The sequence below is a fragment of the Schizophyllum commune genome (assembly GCF_000143185.2).
Source record: "Schizophyllum commune H4-8 unplaced genomic scaffold SCHCOscaffold_10, whole genome shotgun sequence".
NCBI lineage: Eukaryota > Fungi > Basidiomycota > Agaricomycetes > Agaricales > Schizophyllaceae > Schizophyllum > Schizophyllum commune.
In genome coordinates this window covers 1,758,394-1,783,149 of record NW_026089547.1, presented here as the reverse complement: position 1 = coordinate 1,783,149, position 24,756 = coordinate 1,758,394, and the positions used below count along the sequence as shown (strand labels likewise).

General features: G+C 58.2%; 11 protein-coding genes across 11 annotated transcripts; 8 read left to right on the top strand and 3 right to left on the bottom strand.

Moving 5' to 3' along the window:
* Positions 1-256: 256 nt before the first annotated feature.
* SCHCODRAFT_02637831 (UNC-50) lies at positions 257-1,440 on the top strand. The gene is made up of 7 exons (XM_003028487.2): positions 257-405; positions 467-522; positions 580-605; positions 656-721; positions 772-892; positions 941-1,150; positions 1,203-1,440. The coding sequence occupies exons 1-7, from the start codon at positions 286-288 to the stop codon at positions 1,372-1,374; spliced, it is 771 nt and encodes a 256-aa protein (XP_003028533.2). The 5' UTR covers positions 257-285; the 3' UTR covers positions 1,375-1,440.
* Positions 1,441-2,347: 907 nt separating this feature from the next.
* Positions 2,348-3,985, top strand: SCHCODRAFT_02692098 (alpha/beta-hydrolase; the record flags this gene model as incomplete). The annotated part of the gene is made up of 7 exons (XM_003028488.2): positions 2,348-2,525; positions 2,587-2,720; positions 2,781-2,912; positions 2,982-3,127; positions 3,204-3,336; positions 3,502-3,662; positions 3,817-3,985. The coding sequence occupies exons 1-7, from the start codon at positions 2,372-2,374 to the stop codon at positions 3,983-3,985; spliced, it is 1,029 nt and encodes a 342-aa protein (XP_003028534.2). The 5' UTR covers positions 2,348-2,371.
* On the top strand, positions 3,900-4,543 carry SCHCODRAFT_02063693 (uncharacterized protein). The gene has a single exon (XM_050341658.1). It carries the CDS (start codon positions 3,982-3,984, stop codon positions 4,309-4,311), a length of 330 nt encoding a protein of 109 aa, XP_050198637.1. The 5' UTR covers positions 3,900-3,981; the 3' UTR covers positions 4,312-4,543.
* Positions 4,155-6,785, bottom strand: SCHCODRAFT_02637823 (nucleotide-binding domain-containing protein). The gene is made up of 10 exons (XM_003028809.2): positions 6,580-6,785; positions 6,409-6,527; positions 6,312-6,357; positions 6,116-6,261; positions 5,727-5,931; positions 5,362-5,552; positions 5,162-5,286; positions 4,825-4,992; positions 4,550-4,636; positions 4,155-4,491 (listed from the first exon to the last, which is right to left on the bottom strand). Exons 1-10 carry the CDS (start codon positions 6,620-6,622, stop codon positions 4,416-4,418), a joined length of 1,206 nt encoding a protein of 401 aa, XP_003028855.2. The 5' UTR covers positions 6,623-6,785; the 3' UTR covers positions 4,155-4,415.
* A 121-nt stretch (positions 6,786-6,906) lies between these two features.
* SCHCODRAFT_02602164 (uncharacterized protein) lies at positions 6,907-12,886 on the top strand (the record flags this gene model as incomplete). The annotated part of the gene is made up of 14 exons (XM_003028489.1): positions 6,907-7,137; positions 7,191-7,561; positions 7,623-8,090; positions 8,167-8,554; positions 8,867-9,151; positions 9,684-9,757; positions 9,806-10,055; positions 10,103-10,507; positions 10,559-10,722; positions 10,771-10,903; positions 10,956-11,516; positions 11,575-11,997; positions 12,136-12,589; positions 12,639-12,886. The coding sequence occupies 14 exons, from the start codon at positions 6,907-6,909 to the stop codon at positions 12,884-12,886; spliced, it is 4,455 nt and encodes a 1,484-aa protein (XP_003028535.1).
* A 302-nt stretch (positions 12,887-13,188) lies between these two features.
* Positions 13,189-14,551, bottom strand: SCHCODRAFT_02637817 (uncharacterized protein). The gene is made up of 7 exons (XM_050345990.1): positions 14,283-14,551; positions 14,148-14,188; positions 14,079-14,092; positions 13,961-14,016; positions 13,758-13,882; positions 13,440-13,674; positions 13,189-13,387 (listed from the first exon to the last, which is right to left on the bottom strand). Exons 1-6 carry the CDS (start codon positions 14,436-14,438, stop codon positions 13,482-13,484), a joined length of 585 nt encoding a protein of 194 aa, XP_050198636.1. The 5' UTR covers positions 14,439-14,551; the 3' UTR covers positions 13,189-13,387; positions 13,440-13,481.
* Positions 14,552-14,650: 99 nt separating this feature from the next.
* SCHCODRAFT_02637813 (histidinol-phosphate aminotransferase) lies at positions 14,651-16,169 on the bottom strand. The gene is made up of 3 exons (XM_003028811.2): positions 15,603-16,169; positions 15,280-15,539; positions 14,651-15,225 (listed from the first exon to the last, which is right to left on the bottom strand). Exons 1-3 carry the CDS (start codon positions 16,125-16,127, stop codon positions 14,769-14,771), a joined length of 1,242 nt encoding a protein of 413 aa, XP_003028857.2. The 5' UTR covers positions 16,128-16,169; the 3' UTR covers positions 14,651-14,768.
* Positions 16,170-17,203: 1,034 nt separating this feature from the next.
* SCHCODRAFT_02713063 (polysaccharide lyase family 4 protein) lies at positions 17,204-20,578 on the top strand (the record flags this gene model as incomplete). Its single annotated transcript, XM_050347051.1, has 19 exons — positions 17,204-17,330; positions 17,406-17,515; positions 17,604-17,669; positions 17,725-17,768; positions 17,839-18,025; positions 18,129-18,201; positions 18,394-18,463; positions 18,515-18,558; positions 18,649-18,796; positions 18,876-18,946; positions 19,024-19,112; positions 19,200-19,264; positions 19,389-19,421; positions 19,479-19,533; positions 19,613-19,658; positions 19,776-19,924; positions 19,977-20,001; positions 20,058-20,139; positions 20,200-20,578. The coding sequence occupies 19 exons, from the start codon at positions 17,204-17,206 to the stop codon at positions 20,237-20,239; spliced, it is 1,524 nt and encodes a 507-aa protein (XP_050198635.1). The 3' UTR covers positions 20,240-20,578.
* Positions 20,579-21,145: 567 nt separating this feature from the next.
* Positions 21,146-22,357, top strand: SCHCODRAFT_02511858 (uncharacterized protein; the record flags this gene model as incomplete). Its single annotated transcript, XM_050343259.1, has 7 exons — positions 21,146-21,194; positions 21,251-21,364; positions 21,419-21,469; positions 21,522-21,639; positions 21,688-21,855; positions 21,890-22,154; positions 22,217-22,357. The coding sequence occupies 7 exons, from the start codon at positions 21,146-21,148 to the stop codon at positions 22,355-22,357; spliced, it is 906 nt and encodes a 301-aa protein (XP_050198634.1).
* Positions 22,358-22,461: 104 nt separating this feature from the next.
* SCHCODRAFT_02063320 (uncharacterized protein) lies at positions 22,462-23,415 on the top strand. The gene is made up of 3 exons (XM_050341657.1): positions 22,462-22,599; positions 22,797-22,872; positions 23,081-23,415. The coding sequence occupies exons 1-3, from the start codon at positions 22,503-22,505 to the stop codon at positions 23,343-23,345; spliced, it is 438 nt and encodes a 145-aa protein (XP_050198633.1). The 5' UTR covers positions 22,462-22,502; the 3' UTR covers positions 23,346-23,415.
* Positions 23,416-23,440: 25 nt separating this feature from the next.
* Positions 23,441-23,964, top strand: SCHCODRAFT_01334098 (uncharacterized protein). Its single transcript, XM_050341465.1, has one exon. The coding sequence runs from the start codon at positions 23,526-23,528 to the stop codon at positions 23,835-23,837; it is 312 nt and encodes a 103-aa protein (XP_050198632.1). The 5' UTR covers positions 23,441-23,525; the 3' UTR covers positions 23,838-23,964.
* The last annotated feature ends 792 nt before the right edge of the window (positions 23,965-24,756 follow it).

The window sequence follows — 24,756 nt, the reverse complement described above, 5'->3', positions numbered from 1 at the left end:
ACCAAGCGGGAGTAAACAATGGGTTTGTCAATGGACAACTTCCGGTGCGCTTGCATGGACGTATAGCTCATATTCGAGGCTTGGAGATACTCCTCTGTGTCTTTGACACGTATATATGCTACTATTAAGTGCTTCAAATTGTCCAGACAGGGTCGACGACTCTCGGACGCTTTTGCTGAGTCATCGTTTCCTAATTGAGCGCGGCAAAGGCCTGCAATTATTCCCAAAGTTCTCCTCGACCGTCATTACATCGTGGCGACAAGACGCGTTAGACCACGGGTCGAAATGGTCCTCCCCACCACAATAGACGAGGCTGGCTATGGAAATGGCTCCCCCCGCTCCCCGAAGAGCATCTCCCAGCGAATACCTCTTATATTCCGACGTCTACACCGCTTCCACCAGATGGTAGGCGCTCCCGCGCGACGCGCGCGTTACATTTGAGAGTCGGTGCTGACGCGCTTGGAAGGACTTTGAGGTCGCGGCATGGCAATTGACATACCTGTGCCTGGCACCACGAAGAGTGTGAGTTGTGAGTTTGGTCGATAGTCTGTCGCCGAGCCGCCTGACGCCGGCCCGCAGATACAGGAATGTGTACTTCCACAAACGTTAGTAGGCCCTGGTCCATTTAGGGAGCCCGGTGCTGAATCTGCAACAGAAACGAAGAACACTTGGGCACGAGACGACCCAGCAATCCTAGTTCTCATCGCCGCGAGCTTATGTGGTGCGCGACCATGCACGACGGGCGTCAGAGCAATGCTAACACCCCTTCAGTATCCGCCATAGCTTGGGGCTTTGTCTACTCCTTCGGCTTGGTTGGCACCATACGTCTCGCGATCCTCATGGTCTTGCGAGACTATCTCCTCACGGGCATCATAGTTGCAACCATAATCTGGTGCGTCACTTGCCTGTCGATCACATCTCATAACTGACTTCACCCAAGGTTCACTGCGAACCGCCTCCTCCTCTCACCTCCCTCACACTCCACACCAGCCGACGCACGCGTCGAATGGGCTTACGCGTTCGACGTGCACACGAACGCCTTCTTCCCCCTCTACCTCGCCCTCTACCTTGCCCAACTCTTCTTGCTACCTATCGTACTTCGGGATAACTGGGTATGCATGTGGGTGGGCAACACGTTATACCTTGTCGGGTGCGTCATGGGCAACTTCTACATACTCTGAACGCTCACCAGCATCGCACAGGTTCGCGCAGTACTTCTATGGGATCTACCTGGGCTTGAATGCGCTTCCATTCCTCGTGCGCTCCGAGCTGCTTCTCGCGCCCCTCATCCCACTCTTCGGCGCGTACGTCGTGTCGTTATTGGGGTTCAACACCGCGAAGCATGTCCTCGACCTGTATTTCCGTGCAACATAGCGCTCGGTGCACGACGTTGGACGCTGGGCTCGGACCGTGTAGTTTAGTCGTAAGCCTGTCTCGCCGCCACTAATTTAATGATTCATCGATAATGGGCATGGTGGTCGTGTTGAGCAGGTGAAGCTTCCGCGCAGCTGATTTGTGCCTCACACTTCGTGCGCTCAGGACGTCTGCGTCATACGCACACTTCTACACAACCCCCGAACCGCATCTAACCGCATCCACCGCTCCACCGAGGCCGTTCCGGCAGTCTGTCGGTGTATTTCTGCTGATCTTGGAGGGTGCGAAAGCGTCGGTCCCGCTCGCGCTCCTAAAACGGTAAATCAACCGTGGGAGCCACCCTGCATTGAGGAACTCAAAAGGCTCCCGTCAGACGGGCCCCGTCAGCGCTGTTCAACCGCGCCGCGTGCTCCCACTCAATTGCTTGGAAAATGAAGAGCTGTCTTCTCAGCGCAGATCTGCCCACCCGACGGCGACGGACGACCCTTCCTGCGCAGATCTCAATTGGTTCCCAGCCCGGCCGCGGCTATTGCCAGCGCGCAGCGTGGTAGCGGGAACAACCTTCTCGCCTGGTGTCTCCCGCTGACGTCCTCGCTATTCACGCGAGGGCCTGTGCTTCTTCATGCTGCCTGATCTTCGCGAGGTTCGCGAACCTGCTCCCATGCCCACAACCATGCACAAATCTCTCTTCTGGAAAGCACGGTTTTGGCGCGGTTGGTTCGCGGTGGCAACAAATTGGCGGGTGCGCGGCCGACTCACAAGCAACAAGACAGACGCGTCCTCATGACGCGACAACGCCCCTGCCGCGCCTCGGCCGCCCACGGGGTGTTGTCGATCACAAATACGATTGACTTTCGCGTCCCCTACTTAGGGGGGAGGGGGCCAAATATATATCCCGGATATATACTAGCGCACCTGCTTTCGGACCCCTTCTCTCGCTCGCCTTTGCCTCCTTCCTCTCGCCTTTACCTGGTCCTCCCTGCTCACCATCCGAATCATGCACGTCCCCGTCACCACCACTGCAGGCGAGCCAGTGGAGTTCCACGTCCAGATTTCGACGCCGAAGGAGGCGTCTGCGCCGGCCATCGACCCAGACCTGCCGACGCTCGTGTTTATACATGGCGTGTACATGGCTCAGCAGATTTTTGAATGTGCGTGGTGTGCTCGCCTTTACCTGTGGCCGAGTGAGGGAGTCTGACGGTGTATATGCAGCTCAGTTCAACGACCCGCGCCTACGCCAGTTCAACCTCGTCGCAATTGATCGGCTAGGTCATGGTGATTCGCGTGGTGTCGTCACTGAGGACACGGTGCCCGAGAAGACTGCAGTAGACTTCAAGCAAGTCTTGGTGCGTCTCCATTATTCCCTTTCACTCGCTGTCGTACCAACAGTACTCCCTCACGTACAGGACGCCCTGAAGATCACCTCATTCCACGCTGTCGGCCTGGGTATCGGCACCATGGTTGCTCTCGAGCTAGCAATCCAATACCCCGACGAAGTCAAGTCCGTCACCCTCATCTCGCCCGCACCATTCCAAGAGGTGAATATCTCGGCCCTTCCCTCGTGTCATCGAACTTATTTCATGTCACCGAACTAAATTATATCGCAGCCACAAGAAGTCAACGAAGGCCGCGCGGAGATCTTCGAATACTGGCAGGAGATGGGCCTTTCGAGCGACCTGTCCTTCCTGGACGACATCGTCTTCGGCGCGATGCAGCTTGTGTTCCATGAGGCAATTAATAACCAGTCGAACGCGTGCGTTATATTTCATTCATCGGGGACCTTGCTGCCCTTTATTATGTCGGCATACCGACTGACTTCGATTCGCTAGCATCCGCGACATCACACTTCAACAAACCTTCCGCGCATGGCTCGGCACCGTCGACAACATCCAGATCGCGCGCAAAGTCAACCTCAACTTCTTCATGAACCGACGGGTGTTGACAGAGAAGGAGCTGAGTCAGGTGCGTTGGGGATTTCTCCATCTCTTTCGGATACCCTTTCCCTTTTCTCCCATCCCTCCATCCCTCCTACTCCCCAACCTCTTCACCTCCCCTCCTCTCCACCTCCCCCCCGCGAACTGTGCATCTAACTCTCCTCTCCTACTCAGCGACTCACCCACCCTCCAGATCCGCGTCCCGGTTCAACTCATTCACGGCCGCGACGACATCGCATACCCGCTCGAGCACACCTTGGCTGTCGAGGCGGGCCTTCGCTCCGCTGGCGTCAACGTCGCAGGCGTCTACCAAGTGCGCGGGCCGCACTACATGCTGGTGCTATACCCCGATGAGTGAGTGTCATGTTCATCGTTGCTCGATTTTTTTCGCGCCGAGTGCCTGCTTTGATCCCGAGTGCTGCTCTGATCCCGAGTGCTGCTTTAACCCCGGATGCTGCTTTAACCATTGCCTATATTTCCGAGTCCCCATACACTAACCCCCACCCAGCGTCAATCCCCGCCTCCGCGACCTCGTCCTCCAAACCGAAAACCGCAAGGACCGGCCAGTGCCGCAAAAGGCGCCGATGGAGACGCCGTGGACGGATGTGCTCACGGAGAGAGGATTCTACACCCCAGACTCGGACAGCTCGTCGGAGGATGATTTGATCATCGGATGAGGTGCGCTACTCGCCAAATGGGCGGGGGTGGCGCTGCCCGTCGTCTTGCTTGCCTTAGTAGGCGCTACACTTACTGCCCGCGCCACTCCCCTCTTCCTCTTTTACTCAAGGATCTACTGCGGCCGCTCGGTCGGCTTGCTTCCTCCATCCCATCTCCTTTTATCTTAGATACCCAGGACTCCACGGTAGCCTGCTGTATTTCCCCCATGTACATATACATACAAAAGCGGATCTCACTCGCGTATGCGAAGGATTGTACATTCTATTTCTTACATGTTGATACGCACACGCTGGTCGGTTGGGCTTGCTGGACCCGGAAAAATTGACATGCTTATTCTGCATCTGCGGCCTCCCTAGCTTTACATTCGCAACCTCCCTAGCGAAGTCGGATTTGTGCCAGGTCACTCAATGGATCTACAGCAAGGGCTGTTCACCAGCTATGCTGCGCGAGGTGCTTCTTGTCCTCGTCGGCCTGGGTGGTGGACGCAATGGCGGGAGGCTGGGAGCTATAGGGGTGTAATCGTCAACTTCTCCTTCACTCATGAACAAAAAGTGCAAACTCACCTTGGCCCCTCCGCGAGCGCCTTCTCGAGCAGCCCGACCGCGATGCTCGCGGAGCCCCAGGAAGACTGGAAGCCATAGCCGGCGTGGCTGAAGGGGAGGTTAGCTTGTTTCGTGCTCCGATTCTTATGCTCCTCGCCACCCTCCGCCCCGTCGTTCCCTCCATGCACATATTCTTTACGACCCCACAGACGAAGCGCTAGCCCGCATCAAATTGGCGATCCCGCATCGAATGCTTGGACGAGGGCACAGCCGCCATGGCAAGAACGACCACTCACCCATAATTAAACACCACCGGCGTCTTGCCCTCCACGCCAACGTTCGCCCCCTTCGGCGCGTCCACCCACTCCGTCTCGAGGCGGATGCCGCCGGCGCGGGCGGGGCGCAGGCCGCAGCCGTTCATGAGGATGAGCGGCCGGACGTCGTCGATGGTGGGCGTGCGTTGACTAGGAAGAGGAGGTCAGTGGATGGTTGAAGGGAGTTGGGGAAGAGGGATGAGGGGAGATTGCGGAGGGGGGGATTGGGAAGGAGAGGGGGGAGATTACGATGAAGGAGAGGGGGTGGGAGGGGAAGAAGCGGGGCTGGATAGGTACAGCGGTCAAGAGCCGCACTCACGCGCGAATCTCCGGCGGCGCGAGCTCGGGGCAGAGCTCGAAGCCGCGCTTGAGGATATCCTCTGCCGTCTCGGGCCGCGGGGCGGGGTAGTAGTCGTCGACGATCTTCGTGCCGCCGACGATGACCTAGGTAAGTGATGCTAAGTGCCGGTTGGACCCAATGATTTTCCAACCGTCCAGAAGGAAGAAATCGCCACTCACATCCCCACTCCGCCTCGGAATAATATATGTCCACAATCCGTCCTTGCTCGAAATGGTACGCCCGAAACGCACCCACGGGGCGCGGATGAGGAGCGTCTGCCCGCGGATGGGGAACATGCGCGTGTCGTTGACGCCGCCGAGCGTGCGCGCGCCGAGGCCGGGGCAGACGAGGAGGGCGTCGGGCGGGGTGGCTGAGGTGAGAGAGGTTAGTAAGAGAGAAGGGGGAACTTAGTAAGAGAGCAGAGAGAAGTTGATAAGAGAGAAGAAAGAAGGTAGTAAGAGAGCAGAGTACGATGGTGCACGTCAGAGCAAAATGAGTCAAAATGCTTAGAGATCACCGACAGATGGTGACTGTCAACACTCACGCTTCCTCGAAGGCCCATATATACCCGCGCCGCCCTCGATAACTTCTGCGATATGGTTGACCGAGGCGCGCTGGATGGCTCCGCCGGCAGCGAGGAAGCGGGCGAGGAGGTAGGCGAGGTACCTCGGTGTATCGATGGTGAGGGTGTCGAAGGAGACGCCGGAGACGGTGCCGCCGACGAGGGATTCCTTGGGGAGGTATTTGAACTGGGAGGGTGAAGGGTTAGCATTGGTGTCAGTAGTGGATGAAGGTCGGTAAGAAACAGGGGATGGCAGAGGACATAACGACGGAGGTTTTGACAGCGACAGGACGATGGCGAGGAGAATGGGAGATGGGAAGATATGGATGGTTTCCACATCGTAAGCGAAGGAAAGTTGAGTCGCAGCTCACGTTGGGCATCCACTCCTCAAGCTCGTGGGGCTGACGATGCTGCTGATGGTACATCTCGGTCTGCGGAATGCGCAGGAAGCAGCCCTCCGCGGCGCCGCCAGGTGCAGAGAGGTTCCACATCACGTCGAATGTCTCGCGGTCCATTTCTTGCAGACGATCAGCAGCGCGGCAATTGCGGAAGTAGAGGGAGTCGCACTCTTCTGGCGCTCATCGTCCCCGCACAGACTGACATGATGGGCACCCTGAGTAGGATGTCAGGCAAGCGATCCCAAGAGCTGGACTACGAGGCTTACAGCCCAGTTGCTGGTGTACTTGATCGAGAGGGGATCGTTAGGGAAGATTTCCGCGATGACGGTCACCGCGTAGCCGCCCTTCTCCTGCAGCTTCAGCGCTGTGGTCAACCCTACCACCCCTACGGATCCGTAAACCCCTCGTGATCACATCTTCCTCGACGCTGCACGCACCTGCGCCGAGGACGACGATGTTCTTGTTCTGTGGTGCTGCCATCGAGAGTCGAGCGAGCCCTCCCTTCAAGTTCAGATATGTGAGAGTCCGGGAGGAGATGGATACCCCAGATTGCACTATCCGGGGCGCCTATTATCTTTATCTAGCAGCATGGTGAGTCACTATTTACTGACTCAATCACTGGAGAGTCTTGTGCGGAAGAGAGATGACCATGGACAGGGCCGCGGCCAACGCCGAGCCGCGGACGTTCCTGTCACGGACGCGCGCAGTCACATCAAATGACTTTGTGACATCAGCGAACTCAACACGAACGACGACGGCCAGCGATGACGGTCGTCAATCCTCTGCGCTATGCTCTGTCGGCGGGAGATAACATAGCATGGACGGCTACACAGGAGAAACAGATTCTGAAGGACGTGCCCTGGAACGACATCGGCCAGAGCGATGAGCAAGCCGGTCAGGAGGATAATCAGGTGAAGCAGAAGACGCGAGGTGAATCGCTGGACGCAGAGAGCTTCATCGCGCGAACGTACTTGCAGTACTTATGGCTACCAGAGGTGCGTAATACTGCCTGTAGCGCTGCGTATATGCTCAATTTACCTCACCCCAGTCGATCATGCCCCTCCACGGCTTCCTCCATGCCTTACGACGCATCACATACGCTAGCCCTGATGACAACAATACCCCTCACCCCTTACACGCGCTCATAGAACCTCTACTGCTTACTGCGCGTTCTGCGGCACACAAATACCACACCGAGCTCACCGCGATCCTCGCCGAGGGCGGCGGCGCGGGCGAAGCCGAAGAGGCCATGATGTGGTTCGCCTACGAGCACGAGAAGCATGAGGCAGCGTCTAGTGGACAAGCCTCCGGCGGCCAGCAACATCGCTCTAGCAGCCAGCAATCAAACAACCCCGAACCTAACGAGGACGCCGACGCGCAATGGCAAACACGATGGCTGAACCGCATGGAGCGGCGCGAGTGCGTGATGCCTCTTCCTTCATGCTGCCCGAATCAGTGGTGTTGACAATGCACCCGACAGAGCCCAGATCCAAATCCTCCTCTACCTCTTCAAGCTCTCCCTCCCGCCCTCGCCCTCCGCCGACCCCATTGCCAGCCCAGCCAAGAAGCACGCCGCGGCGATGCAGCAGGATATCTTGTTGTCCCCGCGTAAGCGCAGGCGAGTGGAGCCTGCGAACGACAAGTCCGCCTCTCAGGACAAGGTCGCCTCTGTCTCGACCCCCTCCCAAACATTCCCTCGCAAACGCCGGCGCAAATCCCCCGAACCCGCACCTTTGGCACCCGAAGTTTACCTGGAAGCCTTCATGGACAAGCTCTCGATGTGGCAGCTTGTGCGAGGGCTGGAGGATGGGAGGCCTGCGGTGGATTCGATGCCTGCAGGGCTAAGAGCGAAGGCGAGCAAGGGTGGACAAGTGGGTAACGGCAAGGCTAGGCAGGACGACGAGCGCGACTGGATGCAGGTGTTCTGCGAGGATGTAGTGGAGCCGTTGTAAGTGCCAAGATTCTGCTGCCTTCTCGCTTGCGATTTCTTGTCGTTAACGCGTCAACTAACCACCCTCCCCCAGATTCAAATCCACTCTCCCCGAACTCTGCGCTCTGCTTCGTAGCAAGGTCTTCCCGCACTCGCCCTTTTCGGACGAGGAGAGCGAGGATGAGGGGGTGTTTGGCGGGTCGCAGGCACAGCGAGGACGGTCGGAAACGCAGCGGGGACGGTCGCAAACGTATGACGACGACGTATTCGCCGGATCGCAGGCACAGCGAGTACGTTCGCAGACGTACGACGAAGATGACCCCTTCGGCTCGCAGGCGTTCGACGATCCCTTCGACTCGTATTCAACTAGATCACAAACGCACGACGATCGCTCCGACCGCGCGCGCTCAAAATCCCGCGCATCCAGCTTCGGTGACAGGCTCTCGAGCGATCCGGATGAATGGCAGGACGACGAGGAGACGGTGCGCGCGCCGACGTTGAGTCGCGCGTCAAGTCGGGCGCCGACGCTTAGTCGGGCGTCGAGCAGAGCGCCAGCGCCCTCGCTGCCCCCAAGTCGCGCGGCCTCACTGGCGAGGACATCATCCTCTCTCGCGCGGACCTCGTCATCCTCAGGAGTCGCCCGTACCTCCTCATCGGCCAACCTGCGCGCATCCTCCTCCAAACCTAACACTTCCTCTGCAAAGTCTCATGCATCTTCTTCCCAATCCCGCACTTCCTCTTCCCAATCCCACGCCCGGCAACTCGCCCGCGCCCGCTCGCTCTCTCTCTCCCAGTCCCTCGCGCAGGAAGAGGCCGACCGCGCGGCGGGCGCGGGCGTGAAGCGCAAGCGCGAGATCAGCAGGGAGGTGAGCATGAGTCGCATCTTGCGGCCGGGGAGGAGTGCGCGGGTGCAGGGGGAGGCGGCGGGGAGTCGCGGGGTGACGCCGGGGAGTAGGGGGTTGACGCCAGGGAGTCGGGGGTTGACGCCTGGCGTCAGTGGTCGAAGTCTAACACCGATGGTGGAGGATACACGCGCGAAGGAGAAGGCGAAGAAGGAGAAGGAGCTAGGCTCGGTGCTGGTAGGTGATACCCCGGTGAAGAAGGCGACGAAGGTGTTTTCGTAGGGTACAGGGACAATTGCCAGATTTTCGATAAGTCACTGTGGATGCCTGGATTGTCTGTTCTGTGTATCATAGTAGCTTCTGCGTCAAAGGATGTATTGGCAGTCCTTGTCCATGTGTGTGGGGGTGTGGTGCTTTCAGAGTCCTATTTAGGCTTCTTTATGACCACACGTGTGATGCCCTATGTTCTTTCTTGTCTTGAACCACCATGTTGCACCAGAAACTCTCTTCTGCCTTCCATGTTGACTTTCAGTGCTGTGACTTCTTGAGATCACCAAGAGAGGACCATTTGTATGGTACTGTATGCACCTGATGCTAAAGCCCAGGCCATTGCTTTCCCGAAGCTCGTGAATTTCCCAATGGGAAACTCCCGCACTTCGATGCCCTCGAAATCAAGTTCTCCCGCGATGCATCTCTGGCACTAAAGTGTCTTCCCACCTTGTCCCCTCTCTCGTGCACAGCAAGCTCACCAGTTTATCGAGGCTGACAGACTAGCATCATGGAACCCGAACCCAGTGCACCTGCCCCGATCGGCACAAGCGAGATGGGTTCAATCACACCATGGTGCGTGAAGTTCCCCTCGCTCATGACCAGCCTTTCACGACCGAGCAGCCCTGCCCCCTCCGTTGCTGAGGGTGCCGAAGCTCTCAGCACGTCGACAACGTCCGAGTCGGCCGCGCTGCGAATTACGATCCCCTCCTCCGACTCGAGTCGCCGCAAGCAGTGGAAGGCCCGGCCGACCGCCATACAGCCTCCCGCAAACCCCTCCAAGCTCTCTGCTCCCCTACCGACGAGGCGACCACGGGGTAGACCGATGGGGAGCACCACGAAACGGAAGGACGCACCGATCGCGTCGCGTAAGGTGCGTCACATATCTATCCCCACGACGTGTCTAATGTGCTCGGTTAGGTTGTTTCACGCGTCAATGCGGTCGCATCGTCGAGTGCAGTGACTTTGGACGCTCTAGACGGTCCTCAGCCTGCGTGGAGAATCATCTCGCCCGCTCCTCGAGAAAGTGGCGCGCCAGACCCTTCCGCTAGCGAACCTCTGGGCCCTTCTGCCAGCGGACCCCTAGACCCTGCCGCACTCCCAAGCGCACGCAGACGCACTGACCTGCACAAGCGCAAAGCCGAACCTGTCCCAACCGACGATGCACCGAGGAAGAGGCGAAGAGAGGGGCCGGCGGCGACGTCGACGGCCTCGGAAGATGGGCCCCGCTGGCTCCCACCGAGGCTGGGCCCGACACGTACGATGCCATCTGCGCAGGATGGCTTGACTTGTGCTGCAGAGCTGCGGCCGAGGATATGGGCTAGTGTGCGTGGTACAATTCTAACTCTCAGGCGCCCCGACTAACCGAGTGCGTAGAACAAGGCCGATCTCCACGCCGTACTTCCAGAGTTGTTCGGCACGAAGCCGACGAGTACTCCAATCTCGACCATGGTGGACTACATGCCGGTGATTGTGCTGGATGAAGAGAGGATCCAGGTATCCGTGGACCAGGGAAGCCCGCTGTGTTGCAAGCTTACTATGTACGTCGTTCATGTACTTGTCCCTACATGTGCTCAAACAGAAGTTAGCTCGAGGAAATTCTCTTGCGACGGCGCTGCTTTGCCACATTTGGCGCCCGATGGACTGGAAATGGCGACTTTGCCGCGAATACCCTTGACTCCGTGTACTGAGCGTCATTCTGAGCCCGAGTCGATGACTGAGGTGAGCAATCTGTGAATGAAGACTTCGTGGAATAGGTTTGACTCCATTGTAGACAATACAAGCGAATGACGCGAGGTCATCCCTTCCATCCGGAGCTGAGCATGCCTCAGAACACCTGACCGCCGTTCCCACACAGTTGGAGATCCAAGAGTCTCAAGGAGCGCCAGAGGCCGAAACCGTTCATGGCCTTGCTGTACCTGAAGATCCACTAACTGAAGGTGACGAGCTCAAGTATCCTCCTTCGATGACGACGAAGTTACCGATCGTACCCTTGGTATACGCGTCCGAAATTCTAACGGCACTGTGGCACCACGCGCTTTCTGACTTTCAACCACTTGACGCACGCGTGCTCGACGAAGTCACGCCTGGCGGCGACCTGGCTGTTGCGCAAATTGAAAATCCTCCATGTCAGATGGAAAAGACGTCTATCCCAGAGATGCAGTTGCCGAAATATCTGCCTCCTGACATTGCCGCATTGCAAGAGGCGTGGATCCAGCAGTATCCTGTTTTGCTAGTGGCATCTCGAGCGACGTTGGCCACTTGCTGGCATGTGCTTGTTCCGGAAGAGTATGCGTACTGCTTTCTGGGGCTGTTCCATCTGGCTGAAATGCAGGTAAGTAGTCCTATCAACATTCCGCCCAGCCTGCATGTCAGCTCATAACAGCTCCCAGGACAAGATCGCACGCGGTCCGGACGGCGAGCCATTCACGGCCGTCGATCGCGGCGGTCGTACGAATGGAAGCGTTCAGTGGACGATGACGCTCCGATGGGTGGGAGGTGGCGAGAGGTTTCTCGGCAACGAAGACCTTCGACGGCCGTGGTGGGTACCAGACCAGCTCCCGACACATGCACCAACGCCGACGACGGTTGACGATTCCTCCGAATTGCCCTCAGCAACATCAACGTCGCAACAACTAGGGCCATCCACTACCGGCGCGGATGATCCTCCTTCAGACTCTATGGCAGCCATGGCGCGGACATGGCTTTCGTACTTGTCGCCTGCCGCAATGTCGGTCTTCCCAGGCGACCGCGACCCCGACCCTTCAATTTCTGAAGACGACAGAGGCGTCTATCCCGTCTCCTTCGTGCCGCGGGTAGGTCACTGCCTATCGGATGAAACCTTCCCCTCCGGATGGTGCTGTCGGCGGTGTGGGCGCATCAATCTGCAGCTCTGCATGCGACGTCGAGCGTGCGCAAGTGCTGCTTGCGCGACGGTATGCACCGAACTCAAGGAGGAGGCCGCTGCCTCGCCCGACTTCGAGCCAGCGGACCAAAAACCCACCTACGTGGGCTATGCTTTGCGCCTCGACGACGTGCGCGACCCGCGTGATACCCTACCGCTGGCTCAACCCGTCTCAGTGTACCCGAGCGGGGTGCAGTCGTTCATGGCAGAGGCTGAGGATGGCATGCGCATCGTCGAAGTGCGCGAAAGTCGGCAGATGCCCGTCAAGGAGTTGGGTAGTGCGATGCCGTCCGCATTAGCTGAGGCCATCACATCGGAGAAGGATGAGCCAACAGTCGTAGACGACCCGATGGACATATACGAGAGCGCTTCTCGTGTAGGGACGCTCCTCGCCACTCACATCTTCACCTGCAACATGCGCTCGCTGCAGTCAAATGCGGACCAGCTCTTCCTGGATGTGCAGCGGTATGCGGACCTGCGGCGCTCCAGGGTGTCGGACAACAGTACGTGGCCTTCACATTTCGATTGGCTATGCATTCACCTAAGCGCCAGTCTTTCGCTGCGAGCTGTCTGTTGCGCCCGTGTCATCAGAGGGAGGCCAACAGACGATGTCCAATGAGGAGAAGGTCACGACCACCGAAAGCCTTGCTCGGCGCTTGCATAACCACCTCATCGACCGCGCGTACGAGTACACAGACGAAGAGACGAACTTCCCAATCCGCCGACTCTTTTGCATCGCGGGCATCGGTGCTGGCTCGAGGAAGGTACGTATTCACTCCTCGCTGGCGTTCGCCGCCTGACTGATCCTCTACAGCTTGCTGATACCTTGAACGCCACGAAACATCCTGTCGTCGTGCTGTGCCTCGGATGCGACGCGCGGTTGACGATCACGAATAGCAGGCTCGTTCCTATGAAGGGCAAGTACTGCCCTGTAAAGGACTCGTTCAGGATCAGGGCGGAGGACGAGGACGGAGACAATCAAGACGCGGAGGAAGAGCAGCCGTCGGGTACGAAGGGGAAGGCTGCAGAGACAGGGAAGAAGGCTACCGACACTGGTAAGAAGGCGACTGACCTGAGCGTGGGCATGGTCCATGGGGATGTCTTGGTGTTGACGAACGACGTATATCAGGTGAGTGGCTTATGAAGATACATATTTCTACATGTCTGAGCTGGGGTTGGCGCAATGCTTTGGAGTTGGGATTGACAGGGTACTGATGCGGATTTTCTAGATCTCCTTCAAGCGTACCGGGACGTCTATACGTGGGTATCTCACCCTCTTTGACCATTGTCTATTCTATATGCTGACGATCGCTTCTCAGTTGTCGTAGGACTTCCTTGAAGCATATTTCCTACCTTGAGTACCTCGCGTGTAATCCTTCGTGCCCGAACTCTCATTCATTCACGCTTCCCTACCCACCATCTCCTCATCACAAATTCGCCCTCCGCCCCTGGCTTCGCGTCGAAGTCCGCGCGCCCGATGAACGGTGTGCCGGCGACGAGAAGAGGCAGCCAGTAGGGGTCGTCCTCCCACATCTGTGCGTATGGGATGTCGTCGACGGAATACCAGGCGGGGCGCATCTCCTCTGTCCTGGATGAGTAAGTAAGAATTATCAGCACATCACGTTTATTCTGGACGTCTAAGAGGATGTGGTGAAATGCCTATTCACGCACTCTACAACCTCCCCCTCAAACGTCTCCGCGCGATACACATCGCAGTGGAAGACCTTTTCTACGCCCTCGAGGAAGAAAAGGAGCGTCCCCGCCCATTCGAGCGGTGCGCGTATGCCGGATTCTTCCTGAGAGCGGCGTCAGCATGCTGCTTACGTTCTTCTTCTCTTTCTGGCCGTCAGTGACGACTCGGGGGACGTACACACCTCCATCTCCCGAATCGCCGCATCTCGCGAGCTCTCCTCGGGCTCGACTTTGCCGCCTGGGTTGAATGGGTATTGTATGAGACGGAAGCCAACAGGCGATGATGACCGCGCGCCATACCGAACCCATTTATCCTGTTATATCATCCGCTCAACCAGGGTCCAGATAGAGAAATGAGAGCGATCGTACTTGCCAATCCCGAAGCCGCGTTTCTTCATGCCGAGGAGGATCTGAGTGAGAGGGGTGTGCTTAGTCCGATATATATAAGGTACCATTGTGTAGCATAGTACGCATGGGATTAGCTATAGTATCCGTCCTACTAACCTTCCCATCCCTTACGATAAACGCATTCGTATAGCCCTTGAAAGGACGCGGGTCCATCCAAGGATGCTGCGTGCCGCCGACGGAGTGCTCAATCCAGGACTCGGGTGAGGTATCTTTGGGGATTATGGTTTCGAGGGTAGGAGGGAGGGTGGACATGACTGTGGTAGAAGTTGGAAGTGAGGCGAGGCTGGTGAGGAGGGGAAGGGGGATCGAGGGAAAGTATTGTGTGAGGGGAAGGGGGAGGGAAAGATGAGAAGAGGAAAGAGGCAAGATGAGACGAAAACCCGCCCACCCGCGTCGCGACGCGCTGCGTAACTGACTCATCCCGCGTCAGGGCACGTGCGGGCGTCACGGTTGAACTTCATAAATGAGCCCCAAAAAGCGGTCTATATGTAAGGGAAGATGCGGTCTAATGGGTACAGCGCACTATCAACATTTACAGAACTTCCGATGTCTGGTCTCGGAGACACGAATGCAAGCGCGCTTCTATATCGCCTCCATCACCTCCCGCAACTTCCTTACTAGCACCCCATTCTCCTCCTCCGTGCCCACCGTTACCCGCAAGCAGCCCTCGCACCCGGGTTCCCTACCGCGGAAGCGCACGACGACGCCGTGTTCTTCGGCCATGGTTTTGTAGATCTTCTCCGACCTTGCATTGTCTGGCTTCCCGGAGCCATCCTTCGCGAGCACGGGCACCATGACGAAGTTCGCGTTGTTCCCGCCGATCGCGGGTGCCAGGCCAACGTCCTTCAGCGCCTTCAGGCTCTCTAGCAACTTCGCGCGGGACGCGGTGAGCGTGGCCACTTTGGCGCGCATAGCGGCGAGGGCGTCGTCGGAGAGGGCGGAAAGGGCGAGGTGCGCGGCAGGGGTGGAGATGTTATAGGGCGCTTTGGTGTTGAAGAGGACTTGCATGAGCGGTGGTTGGGCGAGGGCAAGACCGAGGCTGGGGAGGGGACGTCAGGAAGTGGTTGTACCATGGCTCGGTGGGTACACGCACCGGATGGCCGCAAGCCCGAAGCTCTTGCTGAGCGTCTGCATCACACAGACGTTCGCGTACTCGCGTACAAGGCTGACCGCACTCGTCTCGTCGCCGGCAAAGTCGACGTATGCCTCATCGACGACGACAACGCCCTTGTAGGGTTCGTACTCGAGGAGCTCACGGATGGAGGAGAGGGAGAGGGAGGTGCCGGTGGGGTTTCCAGGGGAGCAGAGGAAGATGAGCTTGATGGATGGGTCGGCGGCGACGGCTTGTTTGATCTGTGAGGGGATGAATTGAGAAGGGGTGGTCGAGTATGAGGCGCAGGGAACGAAGTCACTCACCGCATCCACATTGAGACTGAAGCGTCCACGCTCGCCCCCCTCGCCATTCGCGCCGCTCAACTCGAGAGGGACCTTCACGACCCCCACATCATTCACCTGCGCACAAACCGCGTACATCCCATACGTCGGCGGCGTCGTCAATATCTTCTCCTTCCCCGGCGCCACACATATCCGCATCAACAAGTCAATGACTTCGTCCGACCCCACACCCAGGAAGACATATTCGGGCCCAGGTAGCCCACGAAGCGCCGCGATGCGCTCCTTGATCGCGCGGTGAGAGGGGTCGGGGTAGCGGTGCAGGTTCAAGGCAAGGGTGTCCTGGATCTCCTGCGGTAATGACTGCCCCGAGGGAATGGAGTGCCCCAAGGAGTTCTCGTTCGCGTCGAGCAGTATGCCCTCCTGGTAGTCGTCCCGCGCGCAGCGGTAAGGGTGCAGCGCGAGGATGTTCGGCCGCACGGCGTTTTCGATGTTGAAGTGCGCGGGCTTCATGGGTGTAGTGGATGGGGGGAGTCCGTGGATAGGCATCGCGGTAGTTATGGGGGGAGGGATAGGGTGACTGACTCGTCCAGCGATCAAGTCATCTTTGCATGAACTTCAAGATTGCCGATCTTATCTTATCTGCGGCGGTCGGGCCGGGACAGGCAGGATCCTCCGCCCGCGGCTCGCCTTGGCTCTTGCCTTCACCGTTGCTCGTGTCAAGGCGATGTGTTCTCTCGATATCCACAAATCTGGCTCGGCGCCTGTAAACGACGGAGATGGTAACGAATCCATTTAGCTGTTGCCATAGATCCCTCGCGGCTCTTCAGAGCGCCCGGAGAAAACAAGACAATCCAGACCTCCTCGGGCTCGCCCCGATGAGCGACTATCTTCCTTGCGATGCAGAGGCTCTTCCGAGATACCGGGCCATATAGCCAGCCCTCGACAATACAGCGATGCGGGCAGAAGTACAGCACCACTCATTGAGGTCCCACATACAGCGCACATTGGGACCGAAAGCCCGTTCTCGACATTGATTTCCCTCGAATAACCCGACAAAAGCTCTTCTAGCCGCGTGCCTGGCAATAACCACACCGTCTCCGCATGCGACCTCCGCTTCTGCACGCTGGGCCCGAGCACGCCTCACGCCTCACTTGCGCACGCGTCCTCTGTTGAGGTACGTACCGGCCCGCGCCCCACTCACCTGCCCCAACGCCCAGCAGTACGTCCCCGAGAATCAATTGACTTTCTAGCGCGTGCGAGGGGCTGCAAGGGGGACCTGTAGGACCACTTCATCTACAACATGTCCCTAACGCCCTGCTCGGCGACAACAGGCCCTCCCGAGCGTGATGATCCCGACGCGTGTGATCCGAGAATTCTGGTCACCGCGTTGTCCTCGGCGGCCCATGACCACCGCGCCGGGGTCGTCAGATAGTCGCCCTGTGGTCGCCATCGTCGCGCCGTGCCTCGCCAGGCTCGATATCGGGGAAACAGGCGCTATATAAGAGCACATGGGTGTGTGTGAGCGTCCATCGCTGCCCGCTTCACCTCTCGCCAGCTCGTGTATCGCTACCCTTCCCTTCCGCCCTTCCCTCGCTGCATATCCGTCCCTCACAAGGAGCACGATGGCGCGCTCCTTCCTTCTCGGCCTCGTATACGCGGCCTTGTTCGCGCTCTCCGTGCGCGCCTTTGGGCTCACTGAGAGCGGGAACAACTATGTGGTGGATACGTCTGGCGGCCTTGTGTTCACGGGTGAGTGAGAGATCTTTGGTGGACGATTGAGAGCGATGCTTGCTGGATTAGATCAAAAACTGAACTCTCACACAGTCGACAAAACCTCTGGGGACATCACCTCCATGAAGTTCAACGGCATCGAGGCGCAAGACTCGAGCAAGCATAGTCATATCGCGTCCGGGATCGGCGCGTCTTGCAGTTGGGTGCGTTTGCTTTCGTTCAGATGTTTGCTATCCTTCAGACACTGTCTTTCCCTCAAGGAGTGTGATCCTAACTGACCGAACCACTCAGACCCGCACAGGCCACAACGACAACTACATCAAGATCACCTGCACGGCGTCTGGGATTGTGCAATACGTACGTTATTTGATGCTTGACTGTCCGAGCTTCCTGCTCAATTGACTATCCCTAGTACGTGGCCAAGTACAACGACCCTAGCATCCATATGGCGACCTAGTGAGCTCTCTTGTTTCTTCAGCACATAACAGCTTTGCGAAGCCTAAGTACAATGCTGATCCCTCCCCAGCACCTCCTCCGAGCCCTCCGTCGGCGAGCTCCGCTTCATCGCCCGCCTCAAGAAGTCCGCGCTCCCCAACGGGTACGCCGTCTCCGAGATGGAGGGCGGCACCGCCATCGAGGGCTCCGATGTCTTCCTCGTCAATGGGCAGACCAGGTCCAAGTTCTACTCCTCCAGGCAGCATATCGATGACCAGGTGCGTTGGAAGATGTCTCTTTAGACGACGCCCAGTGTCTAGGGGCTCTTTAGACATCGTCCCACGGTTCATCCAAGCATCACCGCTAACCTAACACTCTCAGGTGCACGGCGTCACGGGCTCGAACATCGGCGCGTTCATGATCATCCCCGGCACGGGGTACGAGGGCTCCTCGGGTGGGCCGTTCTTTAGAGATATCAACAACCAAGGCGGGTCGCAGCAGGAGCTGTACTTCTGTGAGTGTTGGGATCTCCTTTGTGTTGTCTTCGGTCTTGGAGTGCAGAGTGGGAAGAGAAGGAAGAGAGAGGGAAGTGGGAATTGGGCGAGGATGTTCTGGATGGACGGAGGGAAGAACGTATGCTGACCAGAACTCGCATCAGACATGAACTCGGGCCACACACAGACGGAGAGCTACCGGATGGGGCTGCATGGGCCTTAGTAAGTGGCGTTTTTCTCCCTCGAAGACGGGAATACTAACGCGACCTGCAGCGCCCTCACCTTCACCACCGGCTCGACACCGTCTGGCGATCTTGGTGAGTAGCTTCATTGCTTACCTCATCACGTCCACTTTGATGTTTGTCCGCTACTCACTTGGTCCCTTGCGCTAACCGCTCGTCTGACAGACACCTCCTTCTGGGAAGGGATCGGCGACGTCCAGGGCCTTGTCACCCAGGCTCAGCGTGGCCGCGTCACGGGCAAAGCGTCCGGCTACGCCTCGGGTCAGGCTGAGTACATCGTAATTGGCTTCGCGAATAGCGATGCGCAGTATTGGTGAGTTTACTTGCTTCGTCGCACACCTCTAGCTCGTGCCGCTTCAAGGAATCACCAGTGCTGACACCATCCCCTCTAGGGTCCGCGCGCGCTCGTCCGACGGCCGCTTCACGAGCCCGTACATGAAGCCCGGGACGTACACCATGACGCGTGAGTGTCACGTTCTGTCTGGTTTTCTCTCCTCTAGCAGTATGCGTCGAGGACCAAACATCTAACAACTCCCCCAGTATACGAAGTCGAGCTCGCCGTCGCCTCGCAAAGCGTCACCGTCAGCGCCGGCGGCCTCGCGACGTCGAATATCGCGTCGACGATTGCGGTGAGTGGTTGGATGTCTTTCGAGATCGCTTCGAAAGTCGTCCTTGAAGATCGTTTTGAGGGGAGCTGACGATGTGACGCTGGGCAGCGTCCGAGCGCGATCTGGCAAATCGGCGAGTACGACGGGACGCCGAGGGGTTTCTTGAATGCTGAGTATGTGATTTTGCTGATGGTGGGGTATTGCGTTGCTGACGTTCCTTCGTAGTATGATTGAGACTATGCAGTATGCCCGCGACGTGTGCTGAGTGTCAGAGTGGGAACTGACAATAGCTTCTAGCCCGAGCGACAACCGGATGCACGACTGGGTCAGGTGAACATGCGACGCCTTTCTTGAACTGTCACATGGGTACTGACGATGCGCTCGCAGGGATTACACTGTCAGCACGAACAACATCTACTACTTCCCCATGGCGCTCTTCAAGGTGAGGTTGGCCCCTTATCCTGGCACTCACGCGTCTTGCACCAGTGCGAAAGATGAAGTCGCTAACTAAACCTCGGCAGGACGTCGGCGCCACGACTATCCGCTTCAGCTTGCAGTCGGGGCAGGGTGAGTCCTTCTTTCTCAATCACTCACTCGAGCGCGAAGTCTCCAATCATCGCCCCACGCCTGAGCCACGTCGACCTAACTTACGTCTGAGCCACGTCGACCTAACTTACCTGACAGGCGGCGCGCGCACGCTCGAGATCGCCACCACGCTCGCCTTCGCAGGTGGTCGCCCCACGGTCCAGGTGAACGACTGGAGCGGGAAGGCGCCGTCCGCGCCCAACCAGCCCGATTCGCGCGGCGTGACGAGGGGGACGTGGAGGGGGAATGTGAGTCCTTTGTCTTCTCCGATGAGAAGAGGAGGCTGATCACCTCTATTAGAACATCCTCTACTCGTATGCCATTCGTAAGTCTTCCACTCCAGTTACACAAACTGATGAACGAGACTGAATGACATCTCAGCGGACGGCGTCCTCCACACCGGCAACACGCAGAACACCATTACAATCAACGTTATCTCTGGGTCTTCGGGCAGTCAATTCTTGTGAGTCGCTTCGAGAAGTATCAGTGCGAGAGAAGGAGAATACTGACCGACCCTCTCCAGGTCTCCCAACTTTGTCTTCGACATGGTTCGCTTGTACTAACTTCATTCTTTTTCTATGCCGCTCTTTCTTCTGGCCCTGGCACATTTGGGTATAATGAAGTGGTAATACTGTGTACAATGGATATACCTTCGTTCTGCGACTTCAAGCTGAGAACCTGAGCATAAGACGCTCTCGCGGTGTGGTATGCTGGAAGCTTCGTGGAAGCTCAACATCACCACCAGGCTTCAGGCACTTCCTCGGGCGGACTAACAAGGTACTTGCGGAGCTGGAGTCGGGTGTGGAAGCGCCGTAGGGGGACCAAGTCTCGACAATGAGCGAATGTGGGTCTTTTCGTCCTTGAGTTGTATTGCGAAGTCCACTTGTGCGCCACCGAAGATGATGGTGCCCATCGTCTACCCCGGTCCTCGAGAGCCGACTGCGCCCATCACCGCGAGCTGCGCCAGAGGTGTTTGAGGTGCTCGAGGCCTCCGCAGAGCGCGGCGTTGAGCCCTGCACGCTCGCAGTCGACGATGGCGATCAGCGAGCAGCCTTGACGACAGCCGATTTGTCCGACTGGCGACGGTAACCGCCGACGAAGTTCCGGCGACGCGTGGCAGCCACGCGGACCGGAGCCGGCGCCAGAATTGACTCCGTGCAGTCAGGTCCCGTTCTTCAGCCGCTCAGACGCATACCCTGTCATTTTTTCTTCCTTCCGCTGTCCATTGTTCTTTCGTTTCTGGCCGTGCCGTTATTCTCAGAGGGCGGACAAACAGAGCGCAGACGACCAAACATAGACCCACCGAGGCCCGCAACGGCTGACGCGCAGACTCCATCGGGCGCCATCACTGCTTACCCCCATCCTATCACTCATCACTCAGCTCAGGTCCGCTTGATTGGACGAATTCATTTTCTGCTGCCTCTTGTCCTCTCCCGCATGCGTTGGAGGCCAGTCCTCGGTCAGTAGCGATGGTGCCGTTTGGTATCCGCATACTCTGGTTTGTTCTCTCCTCCGTGGGTACGTCCCCCTCGCGCCACAGCATCAGGCGCCCTCCCTCAACACATGCATTGCAGGACTTCTTGTATGCTGGGTCGTCTTTTTGGCCGTGGGCCGGGCGCTGGGGAACCTGTGGGCGCCGCTCGCATACCTCGCCGCCTGCACCACCATGCAAGTTACTTTTCTCCTCGGTGCGTCCCCCCGCAGCACACAACGTGTTGCTAGCTGACCGCGTGCTACAACAGGTATGATCTGGCGCATGGATACCCACCTCATGCCAAAGTCGTTCTGCATCGGTGCGCTACCTTGCCTTACTTTCCCCGCCCTTCCGCTCAAGTCATCCCCCAGTTCAAACAACTATGTTCACGCTCTCTGATTTCATGATGACCGGCGTCGCCGTTACATTCACCTGCGCGACCGCCATGTGTGTGATCAAGCCGAAGACATGGGGGGAATCGCAGACCAAGTGCGTACTGAGCCTCCCTTGCAACTCCTCTGACCATCCACTGTCCAGTACCCTCAAGTGGCGCCCTATATACATTATGCCGGTAGTCGTGCTCCCCGTGCTACTCACTGCGGTTCAGACGGGGCTGTACATCCACTTTGACGCAGTCGGCCCTTCAGGCGCGATACACTGCGACGCCAACGATCCTATATGGCACGTTGCCCCCCTCATTCTGCCGTCCATCGCTCGCGTCCTGACGCTTCACCTCCAGGGTCCGCTTCTTCGGCTACGCCGGCATCCCCCTCCTCGCCTGCTTCCCCTGCCTCATCCTCACCGTCGTCTCCATCCGCCGCGTCTGGCGCACGAACGCGCACATCCAGCGCTCGTGGCAGCAGGAGTTCATGGCCGCTCAGGACCTCACCAACCCGGGCCAGCGGCGCCGCTCGCGCTCGAAGCTCCGCCGCCTCACCGCGCATGTGAAGCACAAGTCGCTCACGGCGCACTCGGAGAGCGTGCCCGCGAGCTCGCCGGGCGGGGTCAGTACCGCGCATTCGTTTCATGTGCAGCCGACGCTGGACATCCCGCTCGACACCGCGAGTTCGTCCGCGCACACCACGGAGTGCGACTCGCCGACGTCGGAGACGTTCCCGACCTTTGCGAACCCGCGCTCGCGGTCACGCGTGCGCAGCGGGTCTCAATCCCAGTGTCAGTCAGAGTCGCAGTGTCCGTCCCACTCTGAGTCGCGGTCCGAGATCCACACCGTCGAGGGCAGCGACGCGTCCTGCGCTGATATCCGAGCCTCGATCATGCGCACGAACTCGGACAAGACGCTGCAGTGGGAGCGCGGGCAGTCTGGTGCGGAGGATGACCTGAAGCGCGGGAGCATGGGCGAGGACTCGCTCGACGAGGATAGCCTCGCGTACGACGCGCCCCATGCAGAGGGGCATCAGCTGCAGGCGTTCACGCGCTCGCCTCTCGGACGTGAGTGATATTCTGCATATTCTATGCTACCATCCATTTGCTATCACTACGCTCCGTGACCTCACACTTGCCGTCTCCCGACTGCAGCTCCCCTCCCCCGATCCCCTCTCGCTACACTCATCCTCCTCTCTCCTCACGCACCACTCGATCCCGATCCTGACGTCGGCCCGTAGTCCTAGACACTCACAGGTTTCCAGGCCTCTCGCACCGGTCGCGGCGACCGCCTCCGGCCTCGCTCGCCCCCATCATCTGGCGCTGTCTTGTCTTCCAGTTGTACGTATTCACTAGCTGTTTTGTCTGGGTGCATATGGGAGCCGTTCGTATGTGGGAGTCGTCCGTATGTGGAAGCCGTCAACGAGCGCTTATCATCGTTCGACCTCGTTTATCCTGACGCCACCCACTTGTCTATCCTTACTCCACCACTCGTCTATCCTTACTCCACCCATCCTACACTACCGCGAAACTGACGCCCCCCTCCCAGGATGTTCTGCACCGTCCACGTACTCGCATCTGTCAGTACAATCGTCGACGTCGCGCGCCAGCGCAGTCCGACCTGTTTTGGGACCACCGAAGTAGCCATGATCCTAGCTGGCTGGGCGCCGGCTATCCTCTTCGGTGCGTCTAGTTTGTGCCCTTCATCTCTTGGTTGGCTATTTCGTATACGACATGCCTTCTCGTGCACGACATGGCTCCTCGTGCGCGACATGCCTCCTCGTACACGACATGCATTCTCGTGCGCGACATGACATGACAGACCGATTCGTACACTTACCCTACCACATACCCGCTCCACCCTCCCTTTCGCACTCCACGTCCTCCTAAGTAGTTACTGACCTATCTCTAGGCTCCATGCCCGGTGTCCTCGAACACATACGCCTACCCTGGAGAAGGCCTGCCAGCTGACGTTACGGCCTCGCTGGCTTCATATGCGCAGGCGCTACGCCGCGCGCGCCTCACCCCAGGCGCGGGCAGGCACTTTCTCCGCGGCAGCTGCCGTTTCTCGACACTCCTGCCACCCAGGGATCTCTTGCCACCCAGGGAGCGCTGGAGCGTTGGAGACCACTGGACCGGCGTGCCTGTCGTGCCGTGGTCGGTGGTACCGGCTGAGGTCGGCGGCGTTCGCTGTGGTTAATCGTCGATGGCACCTACTGCGGTCGACGGTACCTCGGACTACCTTACCTAACCGCGACAGCTCCTTACTGATGTACTCCTATGCACTGTACACTATGCAGCAATAATGTGGTACGAGCGGGCTTATGTAGAAGCCGGTTCGACGAGGCTCGGGAGCCTTTTATTTAGCTTGATATACGGGTTGTGTGGATGGATCGCGGTGTTTGTCGTGTGCAATACGGTGGTAAGTACGGGACGCTAGGGTGTGTGCAGTACAGGCTGCCAAGCGTAGACTTTACGGAACGCCGAAGCGCAGACTGTACGGGACCGCTGAAGCGTAGGCAGTACGAGACGCTAGAGCGTAGAGTGTACGTACTGTACTGATGATGTCTGAACGGGTCCATTCAGAGAGAAGCTGGGGTGATGATACCTGGTGAATGTTCTGATCAGTCTGACGGCGCTCTATGCCGTTCTCTCGCAAGGAGCGGATCTTTTGTTTGTGCTGAACGAGCTCGCTGGCCTACCTGATACTCCACTTCGGTCTGAAGCTTGGAAGAGCCAGTCGTAGGCAGCCCTCGACTGCGAGCTCTTTTGGGTCGCGAGTACAGTGCACTTCAAGGAAAAAAAGCAGGTGACCGTTCAACAATTCGTAAATCAAGTCCCTATTGCTGTTGACCGTCGCAAGCGTCGCAGTCCGGTGGCGGCGGGCACACATCCTGACGCTTGGTACTGGGGAGGACGGCGATTCGAACGTCCAGTCCGGTTGCCCTGTCTCGGCACCTCGGCGCGAACTGAGCCATTCGGAATAATAGAAAAACGAGGTACCCATTTAATTGAACCGATAATTAACGGAACACTTCCCTTGTCGGCGCCGGCGCACGTGCGTCCCCTTGTACGTCCCACCAACAATGCCGGGCAACGCGGACGAGCTGCAGGGTCGTTGGAATCTCGCTGGAATATTTCTCTCTCGCTCGCGCTGGAGGGGAGCGCAGGATGAAATTCCATACTTGGGATGGCCGCCAATCTACTTCCGCGGAGCGAATCTTG

What these genes read in the sequence shown, in the direction of transcription:
- SCHCODRAFT_02063693 (XM_050341658.1), top strand. Translation starts at nt 3,982, where the DNA reads ATGAGGTGCGCTACTCGCCAAATGGGCGGGGGTGGCGCTGCCCGTCGT.
- SCHCODRAFT_02637817 (XM_050345990.1), bottom strand. Translation starts at nt 14,438, where the DNA reads ATGTCCACCCTCCCTCCTACCCTCGAAACCATAATCCCCAAAGATACC. An exon ending in TTATCGTAAGGGATGGGAAG is followed by an intron (nt 14,189 to 14,282) that starts GTTAGTAGGACG and finishes CCTCTCACTCAG; the next exon opens with ATCCTCCTCGGCATGAAGAA. An exon ending in TTTGAGGGGGAGGTTGTAGA is followed by an intron (nt 13,675 to 13,757) that starts GTGCGTGAATAG and finishes TTACTCATCCAG; the next exon opens with GACAGAGGAGATGCGCCCCG.
- SCHCODRAFT_02637831 (XM_003028487.2), top strand. Translation starts at nt 286, where the DNA reads ATGGTCCTCCCCACCACAATAGACGAGGCTGGCTATGGAAATGGCTCC. An exon ending in TGCCTGGCACCACGAAGAGT is followed by an intron (nt 523 to 579) that starts GTGAGTTGTGAG and finishes GCCGGCCCGCAG; the next exon opens with ATACAGGAATGTGTACTTCC. An exon ending in AACACGTTATACCTTGTCGG is followed by an intron (nt 1,151 to 1,202) that starts GTGCGTCATGGG and finishes AGCATCGCACAG; the next exon opens with GTTCGCGCAGTACTTCTATG.
- SCHCODRAFT_02637823 (XM_003028809.2), bottom strand. Translation starts at nt 6,622, where the DNA reads ATGGCAGCACCACAGAACAAGAACATCGTCGTCCTCGGCGCAG. An exon ending in AGTACACCAGCAACTGGGCT is followed by an intron (nt 6,358 to 6,408) that starts GTAAGCCTCGTA and finishes CATCCTACTCAG; the next exon opens with GGTGCCCATCATGTCAGTCT. An exon ending in TTGAGGAGTGGATGCCCAAC is followed by an intron (nt 5,932 to 6,115) that starts GTGAGCTGCGAC and finishes TCACCCTCCCAG; the next exon opens with TTCAAATACCTCCCCAAGGA.
- SCHCODRAFT_02637813 (XM_003028811.2), bottom strand. Translation starts at nt 16,127, where the DNA reads ATGCCTATCCACGGACTCCCCCCATCCACTACACCCATGAAGCCCGCG. An exon ending in TCAGTCTCAATGTGGATGCG is followed by an intron (nt 15,540 to 15,602) that starts GTGAGTGACTTC and finishes ATCCCCTCACAG; the next exon opens with ATCAAACAAGCCGTCGCCGC. An exon ending in TTCGGGCTTGCGGCCATCCG is followed by an intron (nt 15,226 to 15,279) that starts GTGCGTGTACCC and finishes TCCCCTCCCCAG; the next exon opens with CCTCGGTCTTGCCCTCGCCC.
- SCHCODRAFT_02063320 (XM_050341657.1), top strand. Translation starts at nt 22,503, where the DNA reads ATGGGCGAGGACTCGCTCGACGAGGATAGCCTCGCGTACGACGCGCCC. An exon ending in CACGCGCTCGCCTCTCGGAC is followed by an intron (nt 22,600 to 22,796) that starts GTGAGTGATATT and finishes ACAGGTTTCCAG; the next exon opens with GCCTCTCGCACCGGTCGCGG. An exon ending in CGCTGTCTTGTCTTCCAGTT is followed by an intron (nt 22,873 to 23,080) that starts GTACGTATTCAC and finishes CCCCCCTCCCAG; the next exon opens with GATGTTCTGCACCGTCCACG.
- SCHCODRAFT_01334098 (XM_050341465.1), top strand. Translation starts at nt 23,526, where the DNA reads ATGCGCAGGCGCTACGCCGCGCGCGCCTCACCCCAGGCGCGGGCAGGC.